Below are 23,495 nucleotides of genomic sequence, written 5' to 3' on the forward strand. Positions count from 1 at the left end.
AACTCATTTAATATTCTCATCTGCATAGAATTTGCAGAAGCAACTGCCTGACTTCTCTTTTCAGACAGATGCAGAAGGGCATAAATACAAATGGCACAGCCTAAGAAATCATCTGCTTACAGGACTCTTAGTGGCACACACAGAATGTATCCTGATGACATAGAAAATGGAGCTCATATAACAGCATCCATCTTCAGCAACAGCTTCTATTAAGACTAGTGTGTTTTTCACTAAAAGACCCACAAAATCACTTGGAAAAAATAGACTTACCTAGATCTACGAGGATGGCATGCTGCTGAGCAGTCAGCTGTTTCAGAAGTTCTTTGTAAGAGATGTCGGGAGGCTGCTGCTTGTTTGGCAGCCTGTGCCTGACTCGGTGTTGCACAGCCAAAAACTGCCAAATTTCTCCCCGACGACTTTTTGGTACACCTGCATGTCAGTCAAAAAACAAGAGGCCTAAGCAGGAGGATACTTTTAGTGCTACAACAAAGGATTTTGCTTTGTCATAATTTTGGCTGAACCACTCTGGAGGATCCCTTACAAAGTGAACTCCACTGTGCAGCTCGTTCACTCACTAGTCACAGCTCAGTCCCAAAAACTAAACATGAATTACAACCTTAAGGGCAATTACACTGAGCAGTACCCTGGGCAACTGAGGTACAGATATCCCTTGCTTTGCCACTTCTGAGCTGCTAGCCTCCAGCAGGAAAAGATGCACAACTTCATTCAGAATGTAGAACAACCAGTTTAGAAAAGCTGAAATAACTTCTCAAGTGTAAAATACAGGGAAATCTAACTCCTCTTTCCCTTTGCAAAGGGCTGTTCATGTCACTTCACAGATGAGGAGAGATACATCCCCCTTTGATATCTGACTTGGTAAACCAACCTTTGAAAGTCAAAATGTTAACTCTGCTAATACCTTCTAGGTAAACAATTATTTAACAAGAAGACAAGTTAAAAAACCATATCCTTGTTCCCAACTCTGAACTGCAACCCAACAGCAGAAGACAGGGTACCAAGGTAAATAATTTGTTAGCAGACTTCTGTAGGTCACTAACAGGAACAGCTTTATATCTTTGCTACCATTTACTTTGGTAGCAATTTAAACTTCCCTTCTGTACCACAGCCAGATTACACTGAATTACTTTTTCAGCATCTGTAACACAGACATGAGACAGTGCAATCAGGCCCTACATCTGTATTATGCTAACAAGGCCCTCTGGATACCCTCTTGGCCTATGGCTAGTCTACAGGACTGGACTTCAAGACAAAATTCCCAGCCTTTCACTCCAGGAAATTAAATACAAAGTGACATATTCCAGACTCTCCAGAACTTGGCTCTGATTCCTCTAGGTTTTGGGCACAGTCCACAGTAGATATTATGGTCTGCTTTCTCAGTAAGCAAATAAAATCAGAACATCTGAAACTCAGAGCCAACTGGACGCACTGATCAGAAACCAAAAGGTCACAATGTTGGCTGCAGAGGCTCCAAGTTCACTCTTGAATGTAATGATACATGGAAACAAGCTGCTACTTTCAGGAGTATGACTACATTATACATGTTTCTGCATATACATTGCAAGCTGCAGACACAGCAGAACCTATTTTCTGTTCTGCAGCAGAAGGCAGCACCTTTGTGAAGAGAAGGCATTTTTTTTTTTTTTTTGCTACTGGAAAAGGTGTATTGCTGATTTCTGTTAGTATCAGAAGGGAACAAAAATATGATCTTGTGACTTCAAAGCTAAAAGCCCTGCTACATAAATACCTTCTTTTAAAGTGGAATGAATATCTTCCATGTCACATCGGATTTTGGCTCTGCAGTTTAGTAACTTCTTATCCCAAATATTTATGGCATCTTTCTGACATGTGCCAACTTCATCATAGTCCAGTTTTACTTTTCTTGATTGAAGCTCATCTCTACTTGCTAGAACACAGAACAAAAAGGAAGAGCAGATGGAAAACTAGACTACCAGAAAATTACAAGATAACAACAAATACACAAATGCCATTCAAGTTAGATATATCTATCCAATAATCTGACTGGGGATAAATACATCTACAATCCATTAGTTTATAGCTTAGATGGGGACAGTTGTCATAAGATGTTGCATATAACAATTAATCTTCTCTTACTGGGTCATGAATATTAGCAATTCATGAAGCCCATAAAAGTATTTTTTAAAGCTTGGGGGGGGAAAACAACAAACAAACAAACAAACAAACAAACAAAAAACCGACCCACTCAACAAAAGCTCACAGCACCTGCACAGCAAAAACACTTCTGATCACTTTATTCTTTTTTATATTGAACATTACAATTGTTTGCGTATGGAAAGTCCCAAACATATAAATGTTTGTATTAGAGATTTAGGCAAGCAAGCTAGGCAAGTGTTCTGATGAAGTCAGTCACACTGGTTCCAGTTCATACACATCCCCTTAGGAGAGTGAGAAGTACTCTTGGCACTGCTACCTGGCATCATCAGGCTGAGTAGGGCAAACAGAACGAACCAGCATGAACCATATCCAGAAAGATACGTTTGTGCTGAAGCACAGAACTGTTGCTGTTATAAACTTAGAAGCTTTGCTGCATAGGACTGCCTGGTACAAAGTATTTATTACACTAGGCTGGTACAAAGTATTTATTACACTACTTCTGAAAAAAAGCTGCACTGTCACCCTGGCATTTCATGGAGAAGCAGCTTTCATTTCCATCACTAAGAAATTAACTCTGAGTGTTTTAGTATTGATGCATGTGCAGAAAAACACTCCAGTTCCTCTAACTACTGGTACAAAAAACTGAAACCAGGATTTAAATGTCTCTTAATTTAGAGAGATATGTTTAATTACCATTGGAGTGAACTGTACATTTCACAACATCACCTCTGAGCTGCAATCACGTTTATCCCAAATTTGCCTTGATCTGTGCACACTACTTACTGCAGAAGCCCCCTTCTCTTACAAATGTATCCCCTTTCCCACCATCACCTCTAGCTGAAAGCAAACTCTTGCCCACATCTTTAAACATCTTGAAAAACAAGAGCATCTGTTTCTTCACCTACTCATCTCACTTCAGAGAGTCAATATTGGATCAATCCACAGGATCATTGCCTAGCCCACTTCAAAAATGACAAATTATTTCCAAAAGCTCAATGTTACACATCTGAGATCTTACCCATTCGAGACTACAAGGGCACCTGCAGAAGCAGGTATTACACAAGATGCAGTGCACTGCCATAAAAATGGGTGTGATCTTACCACAGGAATTTGCAGTTCAGCTGGGGCAATTTCAAATGCTACCCTACTGCTGTATGATTTCACCCAAGAACTCTCCCTCTTGTAAGCAGCATGCAACAGATTCAAGACAATAGTAACATATTTCAGTGTGACAAACGCCCACATGAACTGTGCAGTTAACCCTAGTGAAAGCCAGCAGGTTTGCCTGTTATCGTATGTGCCCTACCTACTACCCCCTCCTTGGTTGTTTTCAACCATCCTTGTTAACATTTCTCCTAATCATTGCTAAGTGGCCTGCTACTTTTTGCAGCTCTTATATTTCTAGGTGACCTACTGGAAAATATAGCTTCTAGCTTCTCAGAAAAGAAGAAAGGAAAATAAAAGGAAAGCAAGTTTGTGCAATTGACAGAACTTACCTTCTGTAAAATAAAGAACTAATAGCATTCAAGTCTCCTCGACAGCAAAAGGAAGAGGAAAAGAGGTTCTATTTATATTTTGTACATCAAAGTCAACAAATGATTAACAGAAATCCACTAGAAACAGTTTCACAGCAATTCCAGTCTTAAACCAGTCTAACATATACAGGTAATAAATTCACAGCTAGGAACCTGGCTTCAAGTCAACAAATTTCTGCATTTCGGTTACTACATTTCCCTGTCCTGAGATGTACATTTAACTGTAGGCTAGGATGCAAAGAACCACCTGAACCTACACTTGTTTGGATTGTATCAGCTCTGCACACATCCTGTCCATAAAATGGCCCATGTTGTAACAGCCCACAGGAAGGAAACCTAGAGATAGGTGTCAGAACAGTTTACTTTTCATCCTTCAAAAATAAGATGATGAATTCTAGCTAGCAAGAGCACCAGTTTCACCAGGGGTACTCATGAACCTGAAGACAAGAATGGAGACATGCTCCTCAGAGCACAAACCAAGAATGTGGGGTGGCAAATGTGTGCTGGCAAATGTGTGCCAGTTTGGCATCTCCACTGCCAACACTTCTGTTTTCACCGCAAATGATCAGGTAGGAAGGATCTGATTTCTATACATCTGTTACAGAATGGAAGAAACTTGTACCTGAGTCTTAAGGAACTGGACTGATTAAACAGTCAGTACCCTTAGCCACACAGGGAAAGTAGAGCAAAGAGTTTATCCCTCAGCAGCTGGAAGTATTAGAGGGAATAACGTGAAATTAGTCACCACAGTGGATCTCCAGCTTCCTCATCCCACAAAAATAGACTTTTTGCTAAAACAGTTTATGAAATGATGATTGTAGCTAAAGTTCTCTCTAGATGTTCCCTATAAATCTAAGAGTTTCCACAGAACTATGTGTCAACAGAGAGACAAACTGTAGAGAGAAACAGCACTGAGAAATACACTATGTATGTGTAGGAAATACATTCAAGGATGTACACTTGCAGGGACATGGAAAGACTTCTGTCCTGATGTTTATTTTTCCTCTCCCTGCCTTCCCAGTAAGCTAGTCTAAAGAAAGAAAGTTAACTGACCTTAACAAGATCATTATGTTTGAAGTAGTATGGCAGTATGAAGAATCAGATTACCATATAGGTTATAAAGCATAAAGGAGAAGATGAAGGTAGCAATTATAGAGAGGCTACTTGGAATTTTCAACCTGCACCAAAAGCTTGTCAGTCTATTATACTGAAGAACTTCTATATGCTAGGATAGACATTGCATCCTGTCTTTTATTTGTGTGATTCTTGACTAGTCTTAATAAAATATCCTAGCCAGAAGCTCAGGCAGTTGATAGTCACAAAATGGCCAACTTTAGATCCCTCCTAACAGCACTCAATTTTCAGTGTACAGTGCTCATGTTCCAAAAAACAGAACTTTCTGACATACCTCAAGAGCCAGTTGCTCAAAAATCATATTTGGATTCAAGCATTAATAAATTACCACTGTGATGTGGTTAATGAAGAACAAAAAGCCTGGAGAGAAAGGCCATGAGCTGCAAAGGACTGAAACGAGATAGAAAGGGTAAGGTTTACCATACCTAAGTGTTCACACAGCACCTGTTCTCCTCACTCCACAATACAACTCTTAGACCCAGACAGATACAACACAGACTGTAGCATCCTTTGTCTAACATGCACTCAAAAAGGAAAATTTATCACTTTCTTCTGTCACTAAGATTACTCATTTAAAGTGACATAGACAGAGAACCTGGTAGACTGTGAGACAGGAGTAGGAAAACACAGGTTTTTTCTAGTACTGTTAACTAAAAAGTTACAGAACCACCTCTCTGCTTGAGATGCCCAACACCAGAACAATTTTCACCTTCAGGCAGCAGAATCTGCAATAGCTTTTAGGGGTATTTTCTAAATAGCTAACCTTCCAGCTTCTGGTTTTCTTTTTCCATTCGAAGTAACAGAATTTGTTGATGGATGGCTTTTCTCCACAGACTTTGTAGTTCTTCTGAGTTTTTCCTCTCTCCAGTTTTATCTGGACCATCCTCATTTTGCAATACTAGAACAAGAGGGTCCTCCTCGAGGGGTGGAGCAAGAGGGGATAAGGGTAACAATTCACTTCCATCATGACCATCTGCAAAGAATCAGAAAGCTATTACAGAAAACTCAGATTGTTTGACATATCATGAACATCTATGTCATAGCAGAACAAAAATAAGCTGTCTATCACATCCAGCAAGTGACTTTGTGATTCCAAAGACAGATAAAATGCAGTGCAATGGTCAGAATTATTTTTTCAAAAGTGTTTTGTTGATATTAATAAAGTTATATTTAAATTAAGTAGAGTTAGATAAAGGGTCACCCAGTATTTCAAGCCTTTCCCCTGCCAGCTCCTTCGACAGTTACCACAAGACATTTATCCATCAAACCTCCTTTACAAGTTGAGCTTGTTTACTGGTATGATTTACCACGGGTTCTACATTAAAAAGACTTTTTTCCATCTGCTAAGCTGCACTACAGAGAGTGCTATAGCACTTTGTGGTCATTAAATATAGAGTTTGTCATTTGCCTATGGTTTTGAATTCTGCCAAACGGGACTTTATGAATAGCATGATTTCAGCTATTTCAGAGGCTTTTACCTTAAATGGCTTAAAGCTGTAAGAATTAGTGGCACACTCAATAGGTGCTATGTGCACTACAAGGGCAAGATATAAAATTTACCATTTTCTGCAAACACTTCAATTATGCAAACAGGTCAGGGTAAAAAATTTCCTAACTGTTAAAAAGAATATCTTTGTCAGCAAGAGACCTGTCATAATTTCCTTGCTACAGCAGTTGTGACAGATTGCAACTCTTTTGATTTTGATGCCAACATCCTCTCTTCAAAGCAACAAAAACCTACACAGTTTAAAGCCAAATGAACACAACCTCTCTGGCGAAGTTCTAGCATCAATATTGTACCACTCTGACTCCCTTTGCATATTATCACACGTTGCAATTCACTACAGTATAAATTAACATCTGCTTGTTTATTTTCTTTAAAAGCACACACAGACCTGGATGCTGCATCTTGGAAGGAGACTTATTCATAGGTGAAGCTACCTGCAGGAATATTCTCCGCCGCCAGGAGATGCGGCGAGGTGTGAGCGTGGCCCCCGCAGCATTTAGAGATTCACTGCTGCAGAAGGTTGATGTTCTTTTCTTTCCCTCCCCATCACTGAAGGAAAGAAAAAGCAGATGGGGTATTTAAAGTCAGTATTCCTTTTAGGGGGAACAAAACCTTTATTAACTCTGTCTAATGTATAACCAAGCCTGCAGGAGCATTTGTGGGGAAGCTTAAGAAGGCAATGCGTGCTGCATGTGAGCTTCACCTTGAATACTGAAGTGCCCAATTGTTTTCCTGTAGCACAGTGATGTGAAGTTTGCACTATATACCACCAGGAAGCATTCATACAGGGCTCAGCTATAAGATCAGAATAAAAGCTGAACTTTTTGAGAAGCTAAGAGAGAAACATGGTAATACTTAGCCTCTAACTTTGACAGCAGCGAGTTTTGTTTTGCCATACATCAGTCTTCTGGGAGCAATCTGATGTAACACCCCTAAAAGCAAAGATGGTGCTCCAGTGGAGCACAATACTCCATTTAGTGCTGTTTTCAATGTCATGCTGAACTCACAGGTGAATATTTAATTGGAGACAATATTCTGCCATCTCATACAGTCTCTTTCCTAAGCTTCAAGAAGTTGATACTTCACTTGGATAAATGGGGCACGTGTCCTCATGTTTCATCATCTATAGGAACAGAGACCCTGCAAAAAGAGGGCAAATCTTCTCCCCAGCTGCCATGTAGCAAAATAATTACACATTAATTTTAATAGTATCTTATGCTGCTGGAAGAAACAAGGAGAGGATACAGGAAAGCTTTACTGGGAGGACACACCAAGTACACCTTTCTACTGACTACTGCCAGAGGAAAAGACACTAAGCTTTCGTAAGTACTTGATCCACTTTCAGAAATATTTCAGAATTTTGCATTTGTGGTATTAAATGCATTAGGTGCACAGATATTGTATAGCAATGGGCACATCGATTATCTGCCATAAATCCTTCCATGTAGTGCCAACAGCAGAAGGCACAATTACAATCTTTAAGGAAGAGGGCATCAAACAGTGAGCTCTTTCTGCAGCTTCACCTTCACCACAGGGAAAACTGCCACATCCAAACAGTAGCTACACTTAAACCTTCCTAACAAATTTCCATGCTTTAGTGCAAGGATCTTAAAAAGTTAGATGAAAGAAAAGCCCAGCATGTTCAATATGTTTTTAGTGGGAAGGCAGTTGCAGGCAATTGCAGTTTGCCAGCTGCAGTCCATCCCCCCACATCTAGCTTGCACAGGAAAGATCTGCAAGGGAGGACTATGAAGTTTCAGCTACATCAGTCTACCAGCTACACTATATAATCAGCACTTCAGAACTAAAACTCTCTGCTGAGTGAACATGTTGAATTCACCAAGCTAGGACAGGCCTTCTTTCCCTGGTATTTGTAAGCCTGAGTGACCAGCTGGACTCACTATCACACCAAGATATCAGACCCTCTTTCTGTATCCTGGCAGAGAAATAACCACAACTTCAAATTCACATACCCAGCACAAGGCACCAGCCCTTGCTCTCCTCTAAGAACAGCACTACTGGCTGGGAGCCCCAGATGACACATAGTCTGAATTGTTCTTCACTCGTGATTTAGCTTGCATAGTGCCTCAGTTCCCTATAGCATCACACTGTCAGTAGGTGGTCTCAGTAGATCCCCACGTTGCATTAACCTAAACAGCAACAGTGACAATCTTCTTTGTCTAACTCTGTGTCTTTGATGATGGGTAAACACTGCTCCTGATAGCCAAACACAGACTATCAGACTGTAACACTAATTCTGAACCTACAGGTGTTGCTTTTCAAAGGTATTTCAGTCCAACAGCTCTTGGAAATGGGATACTGACTTTGGATAGATATAACTCTAAAAAGCTATGTTTCTATAAATAACTCCCACAGAACTACTTCTTACTGTTTCAAGTCTAACCTATCATCACATGTTATTAGACAAAAACTGAGTCATTCCAGGGCTTACTAAACAGACGCTATGCAACAAGGAAATGAAAAAATCTTTTCTACTTCTATGTACAAAAATCTACATTCAGCTACTGTGCCTCTAGACAGTCCTAGAAATAGTGTTCAATCTACAGTAGCAAAATTCACACAAAAGTCAGAACAAGAAGGTGGCTGTTTTGGGGTATGAAACTAACCTGTTTACACCACTTGAGTCACGCAGTTTACATTGGGATGAACTAATCACTTACACCACCTCATGAAGTATGCAAATCACACAGTTCTGAAGACCTGTATTTTTGTTGGTAAACCCTTCACAAAAATCCCCTGTCATTTTAAGCAACTAATAATCACCTTCTCTTTCAAAGACCTGTCTCGTAAGTGATTAGAGGAAAACTTTTGCAAGGCTCAGAAACACACCTTGTCATATTAACCCAGGAAGACACCAAGATTTAGGAAATGGAGGGTAGAAAGGGAGCAAAGAGAGTTTCCTCATTTCAAGACAGACAACTCCTAGCTTTGGATCTGATCTGAAGGTGTGAAACAATACCCTACAGAGCCAAAGTAGGAAGAAGTCAGAGTAAAATGGTAGTGTCTCTCACCCTAATGAAAAGATTCAGGTGCAAAAAGCAGTTTCTCTAAACAGGGTGGAGGTAAAGAAAAAAAAGCTAGCTATCAGCTCCCACAAAATGAAGAAGTTTATTAATAATGAGTGGAGAAACTAAGCCAAAGCATCTCCAAAACAGGAAAAACTAGTTCTTAAATAGAGTTCAGTCACCGCTATTGAAAAGCAGAGCAGAGTTTTCACTACCACCTAGGCAGACATCTTAGGTGGGCATCTTCCCATCCACAAGGGAAACATGCTTCAAGGTCACCTAGTAGAAGAACCTCTGGAAAAAGATAATAATGCAATACTCTGTATTTAAGGCATATGCATCACAACTCAGTTTGGAGGATAATGGTTCTCTGTAGGGCTACTTACCCTACGCTTCTGACCCATACAGAAATCAAAAGACATTTATCAGCTTGTATACAATAAAAAATGAACAGCTGTAAATTTAGTATAATTCCTCAAACATTTCAGTCTCTACTTTCATCCTTAAGCTTTTCTAAGCAATGACCCAAATACTCAAGAGTACAGAGTACTGATCATGTAAGGTTTTATCTCAGGTAACTGCAACTCAGTTTCACCCATTCACTATTCTATCAGATAATGTATGGCATGAGGATGAGGCAGATACTTCAGGGGAAGGAAATAAAAAGGAAAGAATTAAGAAATATCAAATAATCGGTCAGATCATAAATATGCTTATTGCTTGTTTTTAATTATCTAAATGTCTTCCCAGAACTGTTCTTGAAAATGCTGCCGAAGACTGATATTTAAAAAACCACAGTGCTACCCCATTTCTTGTGAACCCTTTACATAATACTTACCTGAATTATTTTGCACTTGAGTCCATGAAAGCCAAACAACTTGTGAATAAACACTGTTTTTGCTCATGCCAAGACGTGCATTTTTCCCCATTTTGCTTTCATTTCAACTTCTCCTCTTGATTGCTCTAAATAGCAGTTGAATCAATGCAACCTATTTTGCAATTTGGAGGTTGAGATGGTACAAAATTCCCCAGATTAAGTATAGAATTCAACTTCCCAGCCCTTAAGCTGGCAGAAACCTATACGTCAGACTAATACATGAAGCATTCCTCCCATCTGGGAGGAAGAAAAACCAGTTTCTATCGGTTTACACCCCTCTATTGGTTGTCACTCCTGTCACACATTTTTATTTTGAATAATTACTTTCTGCTATTTTGTTTGAAGAACATTCTCAAGTATCTCACTTCCTTCATGGGACACAAAGCTGTTTTAAAAAAAGCAATATGTTCAAATTCATCTTAAATTATCCTTGCACAGCAACACAATGAACAGAGAAATTGTGGGCTATTCAAACCTACACTGAAGGTTGTTCCACTTTTAAAAGTGCTGCTTTTGCGTTGATATTAAAAAGCTTTGTTTACCTCTACGTTGACCAGACATTTTTTAATTTCTTATCTGTAATTCTGTTCAATGCTGCACAGCACAGTTGTCAAAAGTCAAGATTATGTGGAGATCATTTCTATCCTAGCCTTCTCTCCAGAGAAATGTATTAACAGTGCCATAAAAACATTCTGAAGGCACCTATAAATATTATGTTAACGCTAAATTTAATATACTGTTAACTCCTCAAAGAAAGGAACTATCTGGGGAGCTGTAACTAAATAATCTTTATGGTCCTTTCCAACCCCAAATATTCTGTGATTCAATAGAAAACCCATAAAAAACAAATACAAACAAACAAAAAACCCAATAAAAAAACTCATGCCATTCTATAACATTCTCTTTGCATAGGCCAATCCAACTGCCACAATTCAAAAATCTTTCTAAAACTAAAATTCCAACTGAAACTGTCCCTGCCCTTGCGCATTGAAGTTTGCCAGAATACCAAGAAAAGTTGCCTGCTGCATCATGTATAATCTCAAAGCTATATGATAAAGAAGTGAGACTTCACAGATTTTTTTCTCCAGTGCAATAGGAATTCCATACTTCATGAATGCATAGTAACCAGGATTATTCTGGAAAATGCACTGAAGTTTTAATTAGGGTCCCTAACAGTCAAACAGAGATTGGAGATTGCAAAGCACTGACACACTGTGCTTAATTGCAACCTATCATACACCCACTCACGTGAAAATGCTAAGAACACCTCATACTGATCGTACTAGGATAGGCAGTGGTCCTCTCTGAGGAAAAGAACCAAAGGATAAAAATCCCAATGCAGCAAAGAAGAAACCCACATGAAAAAACACACTGTAAAAAATTAAAACTTCCTCTCTTTCCTAAACCTGATGGCATAACATACATTTGCAAGTTTTGGCCTCTGTCAGTTGGACAATATATTTCATTTTCCATTAGCCAGTTAAAGTGACAGATTACCTCACTGATCCCTATCACATCAGCATTATCCACTCAGCACTTCTTTCTGACTGTATCTGCTGTATTCCCTTTACAAACTCAACTAGATGCTAACAGTGTGCTCTTGCAATTTCCTCACCATCACAGTTCAGGCCAAGTTGCTCCCAGCAATATCTATAGCTAATAAGATCTCATTTCCACAAGAGTCTCCATACAAATTAAAGATAAAATGATATCAGAAATGTGAAGACTGTAAAACCTAAGTAGAAACATGGTGGTCTTCTAGGAATTACTCCCTGAAGATCTCCCCACTCCAAGAGTTCAAAACTCCACTACAATGAAACACACTACCTTGATCTGCCTGCATAACCAATTCCAAAAACAGTGTACCAGAAATTTCAGTTTGGAATTATCTAGCATTAAATACAGTTTTTGTACAATACCCAATCCCTCATCCTCCAGACCCAGAAAGCTGGGTTTAATGGTGTCCATTGCCTGTACAAACTGAGCTGGCCATTGGTTCAGCTTGGACCAACTTTGCTATCTAAAGGGAACACAGAAACAAAGCTGGACTGGAACCCAAATTAGAGGTAGCCTATAAGAGACGGGTTTGGGGTTTTTTTGCCACTTTTCATACCTTTGCTTCTTCCCAAATCCTCTTCAACTGGAAGTTATTTGTTAATTCTCTCTAAACATCTCACAGCGTTACTCAGTTAACTTGGTGTTTCCCATTCCTCATGCACAGGCATCCCACATTAGTACTGTACACTCTTCACATTGCTCTTTTGGTATTTCACATGCCAGTGATCATGGCAACACATGCTGGTTTGCATTCAGCAGAGAAAGCATTAAATTGGCATAACACTCCTAAAATCCATTGCATTACATGTGACAAACCAATGCAGCAGGTTTGCAACACTGTAACAGAAACAGGTGACAGCTACTTGATGTCAGCATAGTAGCCTCTAGTTTTAACAGGCTTTTTTTATCCAAAAGCCTGTTTGTCCATTTGCATCATGGAAGTCTGTTAGAAATGTTGCAGGAGCACAAGGCAGAGTGGGAGAGATTCCATGTGCTGCATTCCACTGGGAATCCTACTGTTAAGCTAGTGGCACTGGAGAACTAGGCAGGAGACAACGCTCTCACCTCTTGGAGAGGTCATTTTCTGAGTGCTGGTGCAACCTTCCTGAGCCCTGGTAAAGGGTTTTCAGGAAAGAAGGGGCAGAGAGAGAGGAGGGGAGACCAGGTGACGCAGATTCACTCTCACTGAGAGCGCGCCGAACCCCGACCACAGGACTGTGCAGGCAACAAGAGAACACAGCAGATGGGTCAGCACGGATTTGGATACAGCAACAAAACCACCAGATTAGAGACACTGGCCAAATGCCTCATCTTGGCTTACATTAACTTTGTTTCCCAGAAGATAAAAATCTACCATGTGCACTCCTGGGCAGCTTCCCTAGGGATATTGATTTTGCTGTTACAGCTACAATTGTATTAAAAAACTTTTCAATGATGTTGCAGAACAGGGAGACCACCTTATTTCTTTAGCTTTATTTATTCCCAAAGCAAATTCAGAAAAAACAATCTCTTAAACATTCAGAAAATATCCTTAGAAACCTTCTTCCAACAATATGAACCACATTGTTTCTTCCCCTTCAGTTTTCTTTTGCTTTTGTAAATAATACATTAGGAAGTAGAGATTATTTAAATGCAGCCTTTCTGGATAAATTTTTGTGAAGTAATTAAATTAAGAAAGGCAGTCCTACTCCAAAGTTAAACATTACTTAGTAGTAGTGACAAGTATTGGAGGGAACATAAAAATTAATTCAGTTTCTTTTGCTTAACATTTATGACTAATCCTCAAAAAGTAAGAAAGAAAAATCCCAGCCTAGAACCATGCTGCTACAAACGGTTTTGACTAAAAATCTGCTGATGCCACTTAATCAGTGTCTTCTTACAAGTTATTACAAAGTAATGTAGTCAGCAAGTCTTTCACTTTGAACTGTCAGGGTTTCCTGCTTGCATACAACGTGGTCAGTGGGAAAAAAGTTTACCTCAGTAAAAAACACACTATTTATCTCTCTAGAAACACAATGTAACAAAGGCCAGCTCCTTACCCTTTACTCTCTTCCACTCTCTCAAAACAGAAAAAAATTTTTTGCCTTTCTCTACTAGCTGGTGCAGCATTCAAACTGATATTTTAATGTAGACATCAAACAGGTGACAAATTTCTATTTAAAGCCATTTTTAGAAAGAGCCCACAAAAAGCAAAATTATAGCCAAACACTGAAACAGACAATAGGTTGGACAATATGATCCTCCAACAGAAAACAGTTCAGCTCATCTGGACCTGAGTTTTGTAGAGGGTTTGGAATTTGTAGTCACTTACTGCAGGTAGCCAGCATAGAGGAGAAAAAGAAGGCACAACCAAAGAGCCCCACAGTGAACTGTGGGGACCTCTTCTGCTGAGTGAAGGAACTCCTGAAGGAACAGTGTTTCATATGTTAACAGCTGAAGAGTCTCCAAAAAGGAAGCAGAAAGGAGTTACAGAGGGAAGCTACAGAGGGAAGCTCTGAAGAAAGGCAAATACGGAAATCACATGCCTCGGAGTTCAGTGGATGTGTTTAATCCTTATGTCCTTTTGTGAGACTCCTCACCAGTTTTAATTCCGGACATACTCTCAGTGAGATTTCACTAACACGGCCACAGACACTTGAAGCTGTTAGTGCCTTTCTCCTCCTGGCATAAAAGTTTCAGGCTGCCATCCCTGCCGCTTAAAGCACTGAGTGCTTTTATTTCCAAAGGGTCTGACTAACAAGACTGCCAAAAAAGGCTCAGCTCAGAGGTGACAAATAAATAAATAAACATATTGGTGCTGACATCTGGCCGAATCATCAATTTGATGGATTGATGCCTCCCCTGAACCCTTAATTCAGGGACTGCTGAGTTACTGCAAAGTACCAAACTCGTCAAAGGCAGAGAAGACAGGCTGAAAGTAAGTAAGTAAATGAACAAACCGACCCCGGAGAAGCGCAGAAACCAACCTGAACGAAGCTCCTTATGTACTTTGTCAGAAGCAGGGCTGTTGCAGCCTCCACCAGGAGGAAGGCTGGAGAGGCTGGAGTGGGAGGGCAGGGGCCCGCGGGCGGGTGGCACGGCATGCCCCGACTCACCTTGCCGCCTCCACGCAGTTCTGCCGCAGCAGCGGGGAGCGGGCGCTCTGCGACCTCCCGTTCTGGAAGGTTATCCTCCGCCGGGCACTGGAGGGCGGGTGGCTGAAGGTGTGCGCACGCCTCCTGAACTGAGGGGAGTCCGAGCCTTCCTCGGGAAACGCCTGCCAGGCCGGGGACACCGGGGACGCTGGAGGAGTAGCTGGCGGGGAATCGCCCGGAGAAGTGTCCTGAAAGGAAGCGCTGGCGGAGTAAGGCCTGAGGCTCTGTGCCCTATGAGAGCTCTCACTTAACCCACGGGCAGCCAGCACCGGGGCACCAAAGCCTCTCCCCCTTCTGGGTCATGGCCTATTGTATGCTAATTATCACCCAAACCAGACATCCTTTGATAGCTCACTCCAAACCAGCAGCGTCCTTCTTCCAAAAAGGGAAAGCGGAGGGAGGAATAAAACTGTATACGCAACACAAACAACACACTAATTACTCCAGGCATCCTCTCACAGGGATTAGCATTCCAGCTACTAGACTTCTGTCTCTTTCAGGAAAACACAGGAATGGAAAAGGCTAGGGAAACTGCTTTTTGCTAGCTTCCTCGACATATCGCGAGCATACTTCCTGTACCGTCACAGCGACATCCTGGAAGAGAGACTGTTATTACACAGCCAGTTTATGAGTAACTGTAGCAGGAAAACCATAGCAGAATCTTCACCTCCTGGGAAAACCAGTACCCAACCCTCATGTGAGGTAAAAGTTTAAAAACAGGAAATAAAAAGAAAGTGAACACAGTTCCGCCCTCTTGCTGCCATACAGCATCCCCAACAGCTGGGCTTAGGTCAAAAATTCTTACTTCCCTAAAGCCACTATTACTTACAGAAAGGATTCTTCACCTTTAGAGCACTTCCTTTTATTGAGACACGACCTTACTTAATTAATTCAGTAAAACAAGGCAGAAACCAGAAATTCCTTGCTTTTTGTAAAAGCAAGGGAAGTGTAGGATAAAAGGAGTGTCAATCAGATTAAAGCTGAAGCTTCAAGTGAACATAAACCTCAGTTTTCTTACACCCTCTGCCTCCCAGTGGAAACATTTTTGAGTTTTGTAAGTTGATGTGCTTTGTTCTATTTCCTTCAAATAAAAGCAGAGTGCTGTATTCACGCTCCATTGACAGCTGTGTGTGAAAATGCCAGTTTTAAGCTAAGCTCTTTACTTACCCTGTCAGAAGCCAGGCTGCTGCAGCGCTCAAAGCTGTCCACACTTCCCAGGCGGCCTCGCATTCTGTTGGCTCCCTGGAAAAAAAAAAAAAAAAAAAAAAAAAAAAAAAAAAAAAAAAAAAAAAAAAAAAAAAAAAATTAATCTAGTTTTTTTCTGAAGGTTAGGCAAAGATGGCAACACCTGCACAGGTGAACACAGGACAGTTCAAGAATGTGACATGTCTGACGTAAGACCACAGGTCATGGGTCAAGCACTGGACTTTACAAAAAGTGACATCGTTAGCTGGCCAAATTGCATCTTCTCCCCCATTGCTCCCAGTAGTTTTACACCTGTAGCTCTATTGTTTGAGGCAAGTGAGTATTTCCTGACACTTCTGAGGCAAAGTAGCTAAGTTCGCTTAAACAGCTGAGTTCAAAACACTCCAGACTTCAGTACTGTGCATGCACTGCTCCTAACACACTACAGTTCCTTGAGATACAGTTTATCAATATCTAAACATTTCAGACAAATTAAGTCCACCTGGGCAAAAGGAGTAAAAGTACTAGCACTGGGGACAAATGCTCCCCGGCAGCAAATCCAGCCAAACAGCACCAGACAAGACAAGACTTTCCATATATAATGCAGATATAAACCAGATGCAAATTTGCTAGAAATTTATACTAAAAGATCTCTGCTGAATTTTTAACCGTCCATTAGTTTCATAAGAAAAGGCAATAGATCCACAACACTTTTGACTATCCTTCATTCCTAATGTTAACTCCCCGGTGGTGTTTGCTGTTGGACACTTCTGACTGTGAAGCAAGTTGCTTTCAGTACTTTATCAGGAGAAAAATAGCCTACATTTTAGGAAAACCATAAGAAAGAGCTCCTCTTGGTACGCTTGCAACTCCAGGGGAAGTTTTGTCAACATCATCAGAATTTATTTAGCCTACTTTTTCCTGGTAAGTTATTTTCAAGACTTAGAGTGCCATTTAAGTACCTTATCCCACTTAAGCGCATTACCAATAAATACTCTGCCTGAAGCATCTCTTCACTGAATCTCCCAAAAAACCAAGAGCAAAGTGTAATCTGGAAGTTTCTCAGTACCTTTGAAATAGCACGCTTTTGGCACTGTAAGAAGGACTTTTTGGTTAAGAAAGAACAACAACAGAAGAGGTTAGGGCAGCATGGAGTGGATGGAATCTGTTCAAGGGGTCAAAGAAAGGTTATATTTATTTCTCAGAGGTACCTCATTAGGAAGCCTGTTTTTGGTTCAAACCTCACAAAAATAAGATCAACCAGAAAAATAAACAAGTGAAGAAGTGACATTCCTCTGGGACTATGCAAAGTCAGGGCAGAGAAAGCAACATGTTTCCTAAGGCAAGCAGTGAATGGCTTAAAATGTCACTTGATGCTATTTATCTAGCTAAGAAGCCATCCACTTAAAGTGTTCCTAGACACTGATTACCACATACTTCTTTCTTTCTAACTTTCCTAAGATTGAGGCTGTCTAAGACTCTCGCCAACTTATACTGACTTCTAACTTTTATTTGAAAAAATTTATGTATAAAAAGATGCTGAATGCCACTTTAAAAAAAAAAACAAAACAACAAAAAACCCCAAATTTAAGTTGTTTCTTGGTCTCTCTCTTACTAAATGTACTTTTAAATAAAGACGGCAACTTATGCATAATTAGCTCTATTGCATGAATGCCATCTGCACCTGGCTTAAGGAGGGGAAAACCCACTACAACAATAGGTATTTAGTGCTTAAATACCTTTAAGAATTAACCATGATCTGTTAGGCTTGTTGTAATAGCCTGATGAAGAACAAGAACTACTGAAACAGTCATTGTGTATCACATGTAGGCACATAACACAGAGCACACCTGCACAGAGACACTTGTATGTACCTGCTTTAAACAAATAATTAGTGGTTAAGCTGCACTCCAAGTAATCTTTCTGGGTCTTGCACTGTGTAACCTTAATGTGGATCTGCAAGGATGAATCCCTATGTGTATCAAGACTCACTGCAACATACTGCTGTTCCTGATCTATTGTACAGTCAAGGTAAACGTGACATGACCTTTCTCACAATTGCAAACCTGCTTCATAAACAGCAAACCTGAAATGGCCCTAATTCAGATTCAGGTGTCCCCTTCTCTTGAACTCAATCACAGGCTCTGGTAGAGCCTTATATTATAATATGCAGCATGTCTCAGTGGCCTGGTGAGAAGAAACATACTATACAAAAAACCTCTTAACATCTATGTATAAGAAATTTTCCTTCAGAGATTTTTCAATTTAAGCAGTGTGTTTCATCCAAATGACTTTTCCTTGACATGACTGGAGTGCCAGCATGGCCATAAAAGCTCTACTTCAGTGATGACTTCTTTCACAGCCACCACAGGGTTAGTGACCCACTACTAGAGCTAGATCACTTGCTCAGTCACATGTCCCTTAGATGTGGAGAAGAAACCAGACACATCAAAGGCATGACTGTAGCTGTCACCATTTGATGATATTCCGAACTGATGAAATTACCCAGATCTCCTGACAGCCATCACTCTTTTGCTCTCTCTTACATACAGTCACTCCCTCTTTCTCTCTCTCCATATTCAGACCAAGTCCCTAGTTTGTAAAATCTGCTACATGAGAGAGGTCAATTTGACAAGGAGAGTTTAATACTAGTTTCAGTCCTAGATCAAATTGACACCTACTGTAAGTTCTAAGGATTCTCTCTGGCTAAGAGTATTCAGGTATTTTTTACAGGGAACATCCATGGCATCCTACACTTGCAGGTTACTTTATGACATGTCCATGTAAGCTGCAGGACAGGTTCAACTCAGTGCTTTTGAAGTCACATTAAGCAGAAGGAGCTTAATGTCACTGGTCCAAATTATCCCATACTCTGCTCATAACATTTCCTCTGTAATGACACATTGGATCCCAGGCACACAGTCTTCTTCAGGTACTTCTCTATATGCCTCTCCTCTGACTCACCCTTCTGAGCAGAGGACACTAAGCAAAACTTGCCGTTCAGACTTCTTTACCAGAAGATCACTTAATGTACATGAGTTGCAGCAATTTTCCCAATTTCACATCATTTCTGGCTAGGAACATTAAAATGAAGATCAACTCACTTTTTAAGATTGTTGCTTTTTATTCCCCTGCAAAAGAAACTTTGTTACTAGTTTCTAAAGATTCTTAGTGCCTAATATGGGAAACTGTAGCTATGTGCTGGAAGGTATTACTTCTCAGGACAGAGAGAATGCCCATATATGCAGGCAAATTTATTCACACTTTGCAAAACCAATAACATGTCTCTTTATGGGATCATGCAACCATCCTGATTGAATTTTATTTTGAAGCAACACATCCAACAATACTCAACCAGCTCACTTGCTATGTACAATGAATGCTCATTATTCAGAAATTTGTCTTTTTTCCCCTCAATATGTGTGAGCGTACAGTAAACTTTCTAGTACAGGTAAGTCACAATCAACCCAGCTGTAACTCTCAGATTTCACAACAGGGATATTGCTTCATTAAGGATTTATCAGACTGAGGACAAAACAAAGAAAAATCTGATAGGTCTTTACTGTCAAGGATATCTAGGACAGCTGATGATAAGGCGTTGTTAAACTTACCCTTGAGAAGATATTTTCCAGAGAGCTAGTCAAGGATTTCTTTGCTTTGTTTTTTAGAATGTCCAGTTTAAACCGGCCACCACTGGTGGTGTTTTCTGGAATTGCACTGTTAGAAATGACCTGTTGAAATGAGCAAGGACACTATTCAGCTTCAGCAATTCTTTTTTTTTTTTTTTTTTTTTTTTTTTTCCTTTTTTAATTGTGAAGACTATTTCCAAGGACTAGAGCTGAACCAGGTGACATAAGAAAAAAAAATACCCTTGGCCTTATTAAAAAAAAAAAAATCAACACAAACACACTACCCTCCTTCCAAAAAAAAAAAGCCCCAAATAAAAAACCAAACCAGTCTCCCAAACAAACAAACCCACAGTTAAAGATACATTCCATTCCAAAGATTATATTGTAAAAGTACACTAATTTAACAATACTGTTGCCCATTTCCTTTGCAAGGTAAGTTCACAGTTTAAACTAGAACCGATGCCCTCTTCATTCCTATTCTTCCTAGGTACTATTGATTGGGCACGGGGATCAAAGGGGAAAGAAAAAGAAGAGTTATCCTCACGCTATAAGGAAGTACAGACATAAAATTAATTGGTTTTCTTTCTTCCTGTTGTGTCCCCTCAAGTTAAAACTCAGGCAAGCCACTATAAATTAAATCAGATTTCTTCCTGTACAGTCCTTTCTTAATTATAATACCCAGCTTCAGGTACTCCTGAAGAAATCTAGCAGTGGTCCTACAAGTGATTAAGACAGCATTTGAATAGGCTGGGAAGGGGGAAAGGGATGATACAAAACCAAGCTTTACCGATGGTGCTTCACCAATGTGGATGTGTGTTTTCTGCTTAGTCTCACAGAGCTGACGGAGATGTAAGATCACAAGTTCATTTTCTTCCTGGTCATTGTCAGGCTTCATTTTCTGTCAGTAACAGCAAAGAAAGGAGCTTGTCTTTCAAGTAATGATTTGCTTATTTTTCCTTCTCTTGTAGGTATTCCTTGAAATTAAATACTGATACACCAAATTGCCAGAGTGCACTGTTTTAATGTTGAATTGCAATTCTGTGTGCGTTCACACTCCAGAGCAAGACAGAACAAAACAAAAATGTTGCAGGCTGTAGAGAGAAGGGAGCTTTACGCCCACACCTTTTGTTTTCTAAGACTGTCTGTTACTATACAGCCTTCTAAGTGGCATAAGGAAACCAAGCCACTCTATTCTTTAGGAATCCAGAGAGGAGCACAGCCTTTGGAAGCCAAAATCATTGTAGTCTTCATCCACTAGAGTACATTGGCTTACACCAGAACGTTGTGCCAAACTAAGTCAAAAAAGACAAATTCTGAAAATGCCAGAGATGTTCCTGATACCTGCATGTCCCTCCTGCTCCCAACCTACTCCCACATCACTTTCAAGCAGGGAAACATGTTTACAGATGAAAAACTATTCTCTGAACAAAAAATATTATCTACGTTAAGAACACAGAGTATCTCAGCAAATTTGGGAACAAAACTTTTCCAACAGCAGTGTATCGCACATGAGGTTAAGTTGGAGCATGCTCTTTCAGTATGACTTTTGGTGGAAAAATAGTAAATTCTAAATCAACTACAAAATAAAATAAACAAGTCAAAAGCAAAAACATCTAGTCCATTTTATCATGGTCTTTTTCAAGTTAAGAAGAACAGCTTCTAAGGTATTACCTGAACACGTTCAAAAATGTCTGCTTGCTCATTGTCAGTTAGTGATGACAGATGTCTCTGAATTACAAGTTTGGCTCTTGGTGGATAGAGTCCTAGGAAAAGGATGGAACATAAAAGATTCTCAAATGATCTCTTATAACACTTTTGAGCAAAATGACAGTAGAAGATATAAACCTGCATTTGAGTTTACACAAGTTAAATGTATGACAGTTGTATATCCAATGTATACACGATACAAAATAATTGAGGTTTTGCTAAACCACATGGCTTTGTCTCCTTTCTTTAGCAGCAAAAATATAACAAGCAGCAGCTAAGTGGCTGGCTCCCGTGTAAAAGGTTGTGCTCCCTACCCCACCAATGGTTTCTGTCCTAATGCCAAGAGATCACTGACAGCTGGAAGCCTGACAACTGTATGGGAGAGAAGGAAAGGAGCAGATCTGGGTTATAATGGGAGAAATAATCAATATATAGGATACTTGGAAGTTTTCAGATGCTTTTTACAGAAAAATTTAGATGCCTTTCTGCCCAAGAAAAGGATAGGGTAGAGGTCATATCAGAGAACTGAAGACACTTTTAAAAGCAAGAACAGAATAAAAGCTGTAAGAATAAAGGAAAGAATTTCTGATACTCAATAAAGTTCACACTTTGTCGCAGAGGTAATTCTAGGAAGCTACAAAAAACATGAGTGAAAACAGATCCCTCAAACCAGATAAAGACTTTTTTTCCATCTAAGGTAGATATCATTCATAGAAAATTACAATCTGAACAAATAAATTTTTTTTTCAAAATCACGCAGCTTTAGGTTTGATTTTTCTAAATTTCCAGACTCAAAGCAGATGGGCAAAAAAAAACGGACACTAAAGAAAGTTTTTTAGTCACTAAGAAGAAAGTTTACGAAGAAAGTTTATGAAAGTTTATGAAAGTTTATGAAAGTTTATTACTACTGTACTCTAGTTGCTGCCTCAAGAGAGATTTTATTTCTATACTGGGTACTTTCCAAATTATTTACACTGTCTTATACAGCAGCCTCTAGAGTTTATTATTTACAGAAAACTTTCCCGGTTTAACCACTTCTGAATAGTTGTTGTTAAACCTGGAAACTATAAGTCACAGCCTAGCAAAATTTCACCCCACTAGGATTTTACATTTGGCTTTTCATCCACAAGAGGGAACCAAGTGGCAACAGTGACTTTCAATGAATGGGAGAACTGTAAATACCGAGCACCACCATAACCACACCAGAAAATACAAGACTATTTGCTTTTTGTAACATATTTGCCTTTTTTTTTTTTTTTTTTTTTTTTTGCATACAATACTTTGCAAGGACACATAGAAGAGTGACTATAAAAATAAGAACCTTTTTTAAAAAACTTCTATCTTGTATGACTTTTTGCATGTGTTCTAGCATACTTCATTTCCAGTGACACTACACAAGTTTGTCTATTCATATCTGAAGTCAGGCAGTTGCCTTAACTTTTCTTATTGGATAATAATCTCCTAACTTAATAATTTATTTTCCCATAATATAACTAGATTTTGAAGTGTGCGAGGGAACAAACACAAAGAAGGAAAAAATAACCCCACACAGAAAAGAAAGATCCTTTTTGATAATGACTGTCTTTTTATGAGTCATTTTGAAAGCATGCAACTTGAGAAAAAAAATCTCCAAACAAATGGAAGGTCAACTGCTGAGTTCTGCTGCTCTGCTTAAGAAAGTATGATGATGAAAGAATATGTATTTATAACAGAAGCTACACTATATTCTCTTGCAGTATCATTACTGCTAACACACCGCCTAAATACCAATAATGCAAAGTGACAATACTTTTCCCTCTGCTCTTACATTGTCTAAGTTATTCCTCTAGAAAAATCAGCAAACCACAATCAGAAGATAAACTCAGCTGCTACCTTCAATTCTTTCACAAAGTTTGTGCAATGAATGCATAGGGCAGGCCTCACACAGTTTAATCTGTGTCTTGGCATTCTGCAGGGCTGCAGCAGTGCTGAAGGCTTGCTTCAGGGTCAGCATTACCTCATCAACCTATATAGGAAGGAGGGAAAAGAGTGTATAAACAAAAATATCTGC

At 39.6% G+C, this 23,495-nt stretch overlaps 1 protein-coding gene across 1 annotated transcript in view; it reads right to left on the reverse strand.

Annotated features, from left to right (window-relative positions):
• Window positions 1-23,495, reverse strand: part of TBC1D4 (TBC1 domain family member 4) — a 98,248-nt gene that overhangs the window by 11,564 nt on the left and 63,189 nt on the right. Inside the window, 11 exon segments of the mRNA XM_066313392.1 lie at window positions 271-429; window positions 1,766-1,924; window positions 5,587-5,796; window positions 6,719-6,879; window positions 12,856-13,005; window positions 14,886-15,112; window positions 16,092-16,166; window positions 19,721-19,840; window positions 20,526-20,636; window positions 21,410-21,501; window positions 23,318-23,450. Coding sequence (XP_066169489.1) covers window positions 271-429; window positions 1,766-1,924; window positions 5,587-5,796; window positions 6,719-6,879; window positions 12,856-13,005; window positions 14,886-15,112; window positions 16,092-16,166; window positions 19,721-19,840; window positions 20,526-20,636; window positions 21,410-21,501; window positions 23,318-23,450 — 1,597 coding nt within the window.

Source organism: Sylvia atricapilla, chromosome 2 (genome assembly GCF_009819655.1).
Source record: "Sylvia atricapilla isolate bSylAtr1 chromosome 2, bSylAtr1.pri, whole genome shotgun sequence".
Classification (NCBI taxonomy): Eukaryota; Metazoa; Chordata; class Aves; order Passeriformes; family Sylviidae; genus Sylvia; species Sylvia atricapilla.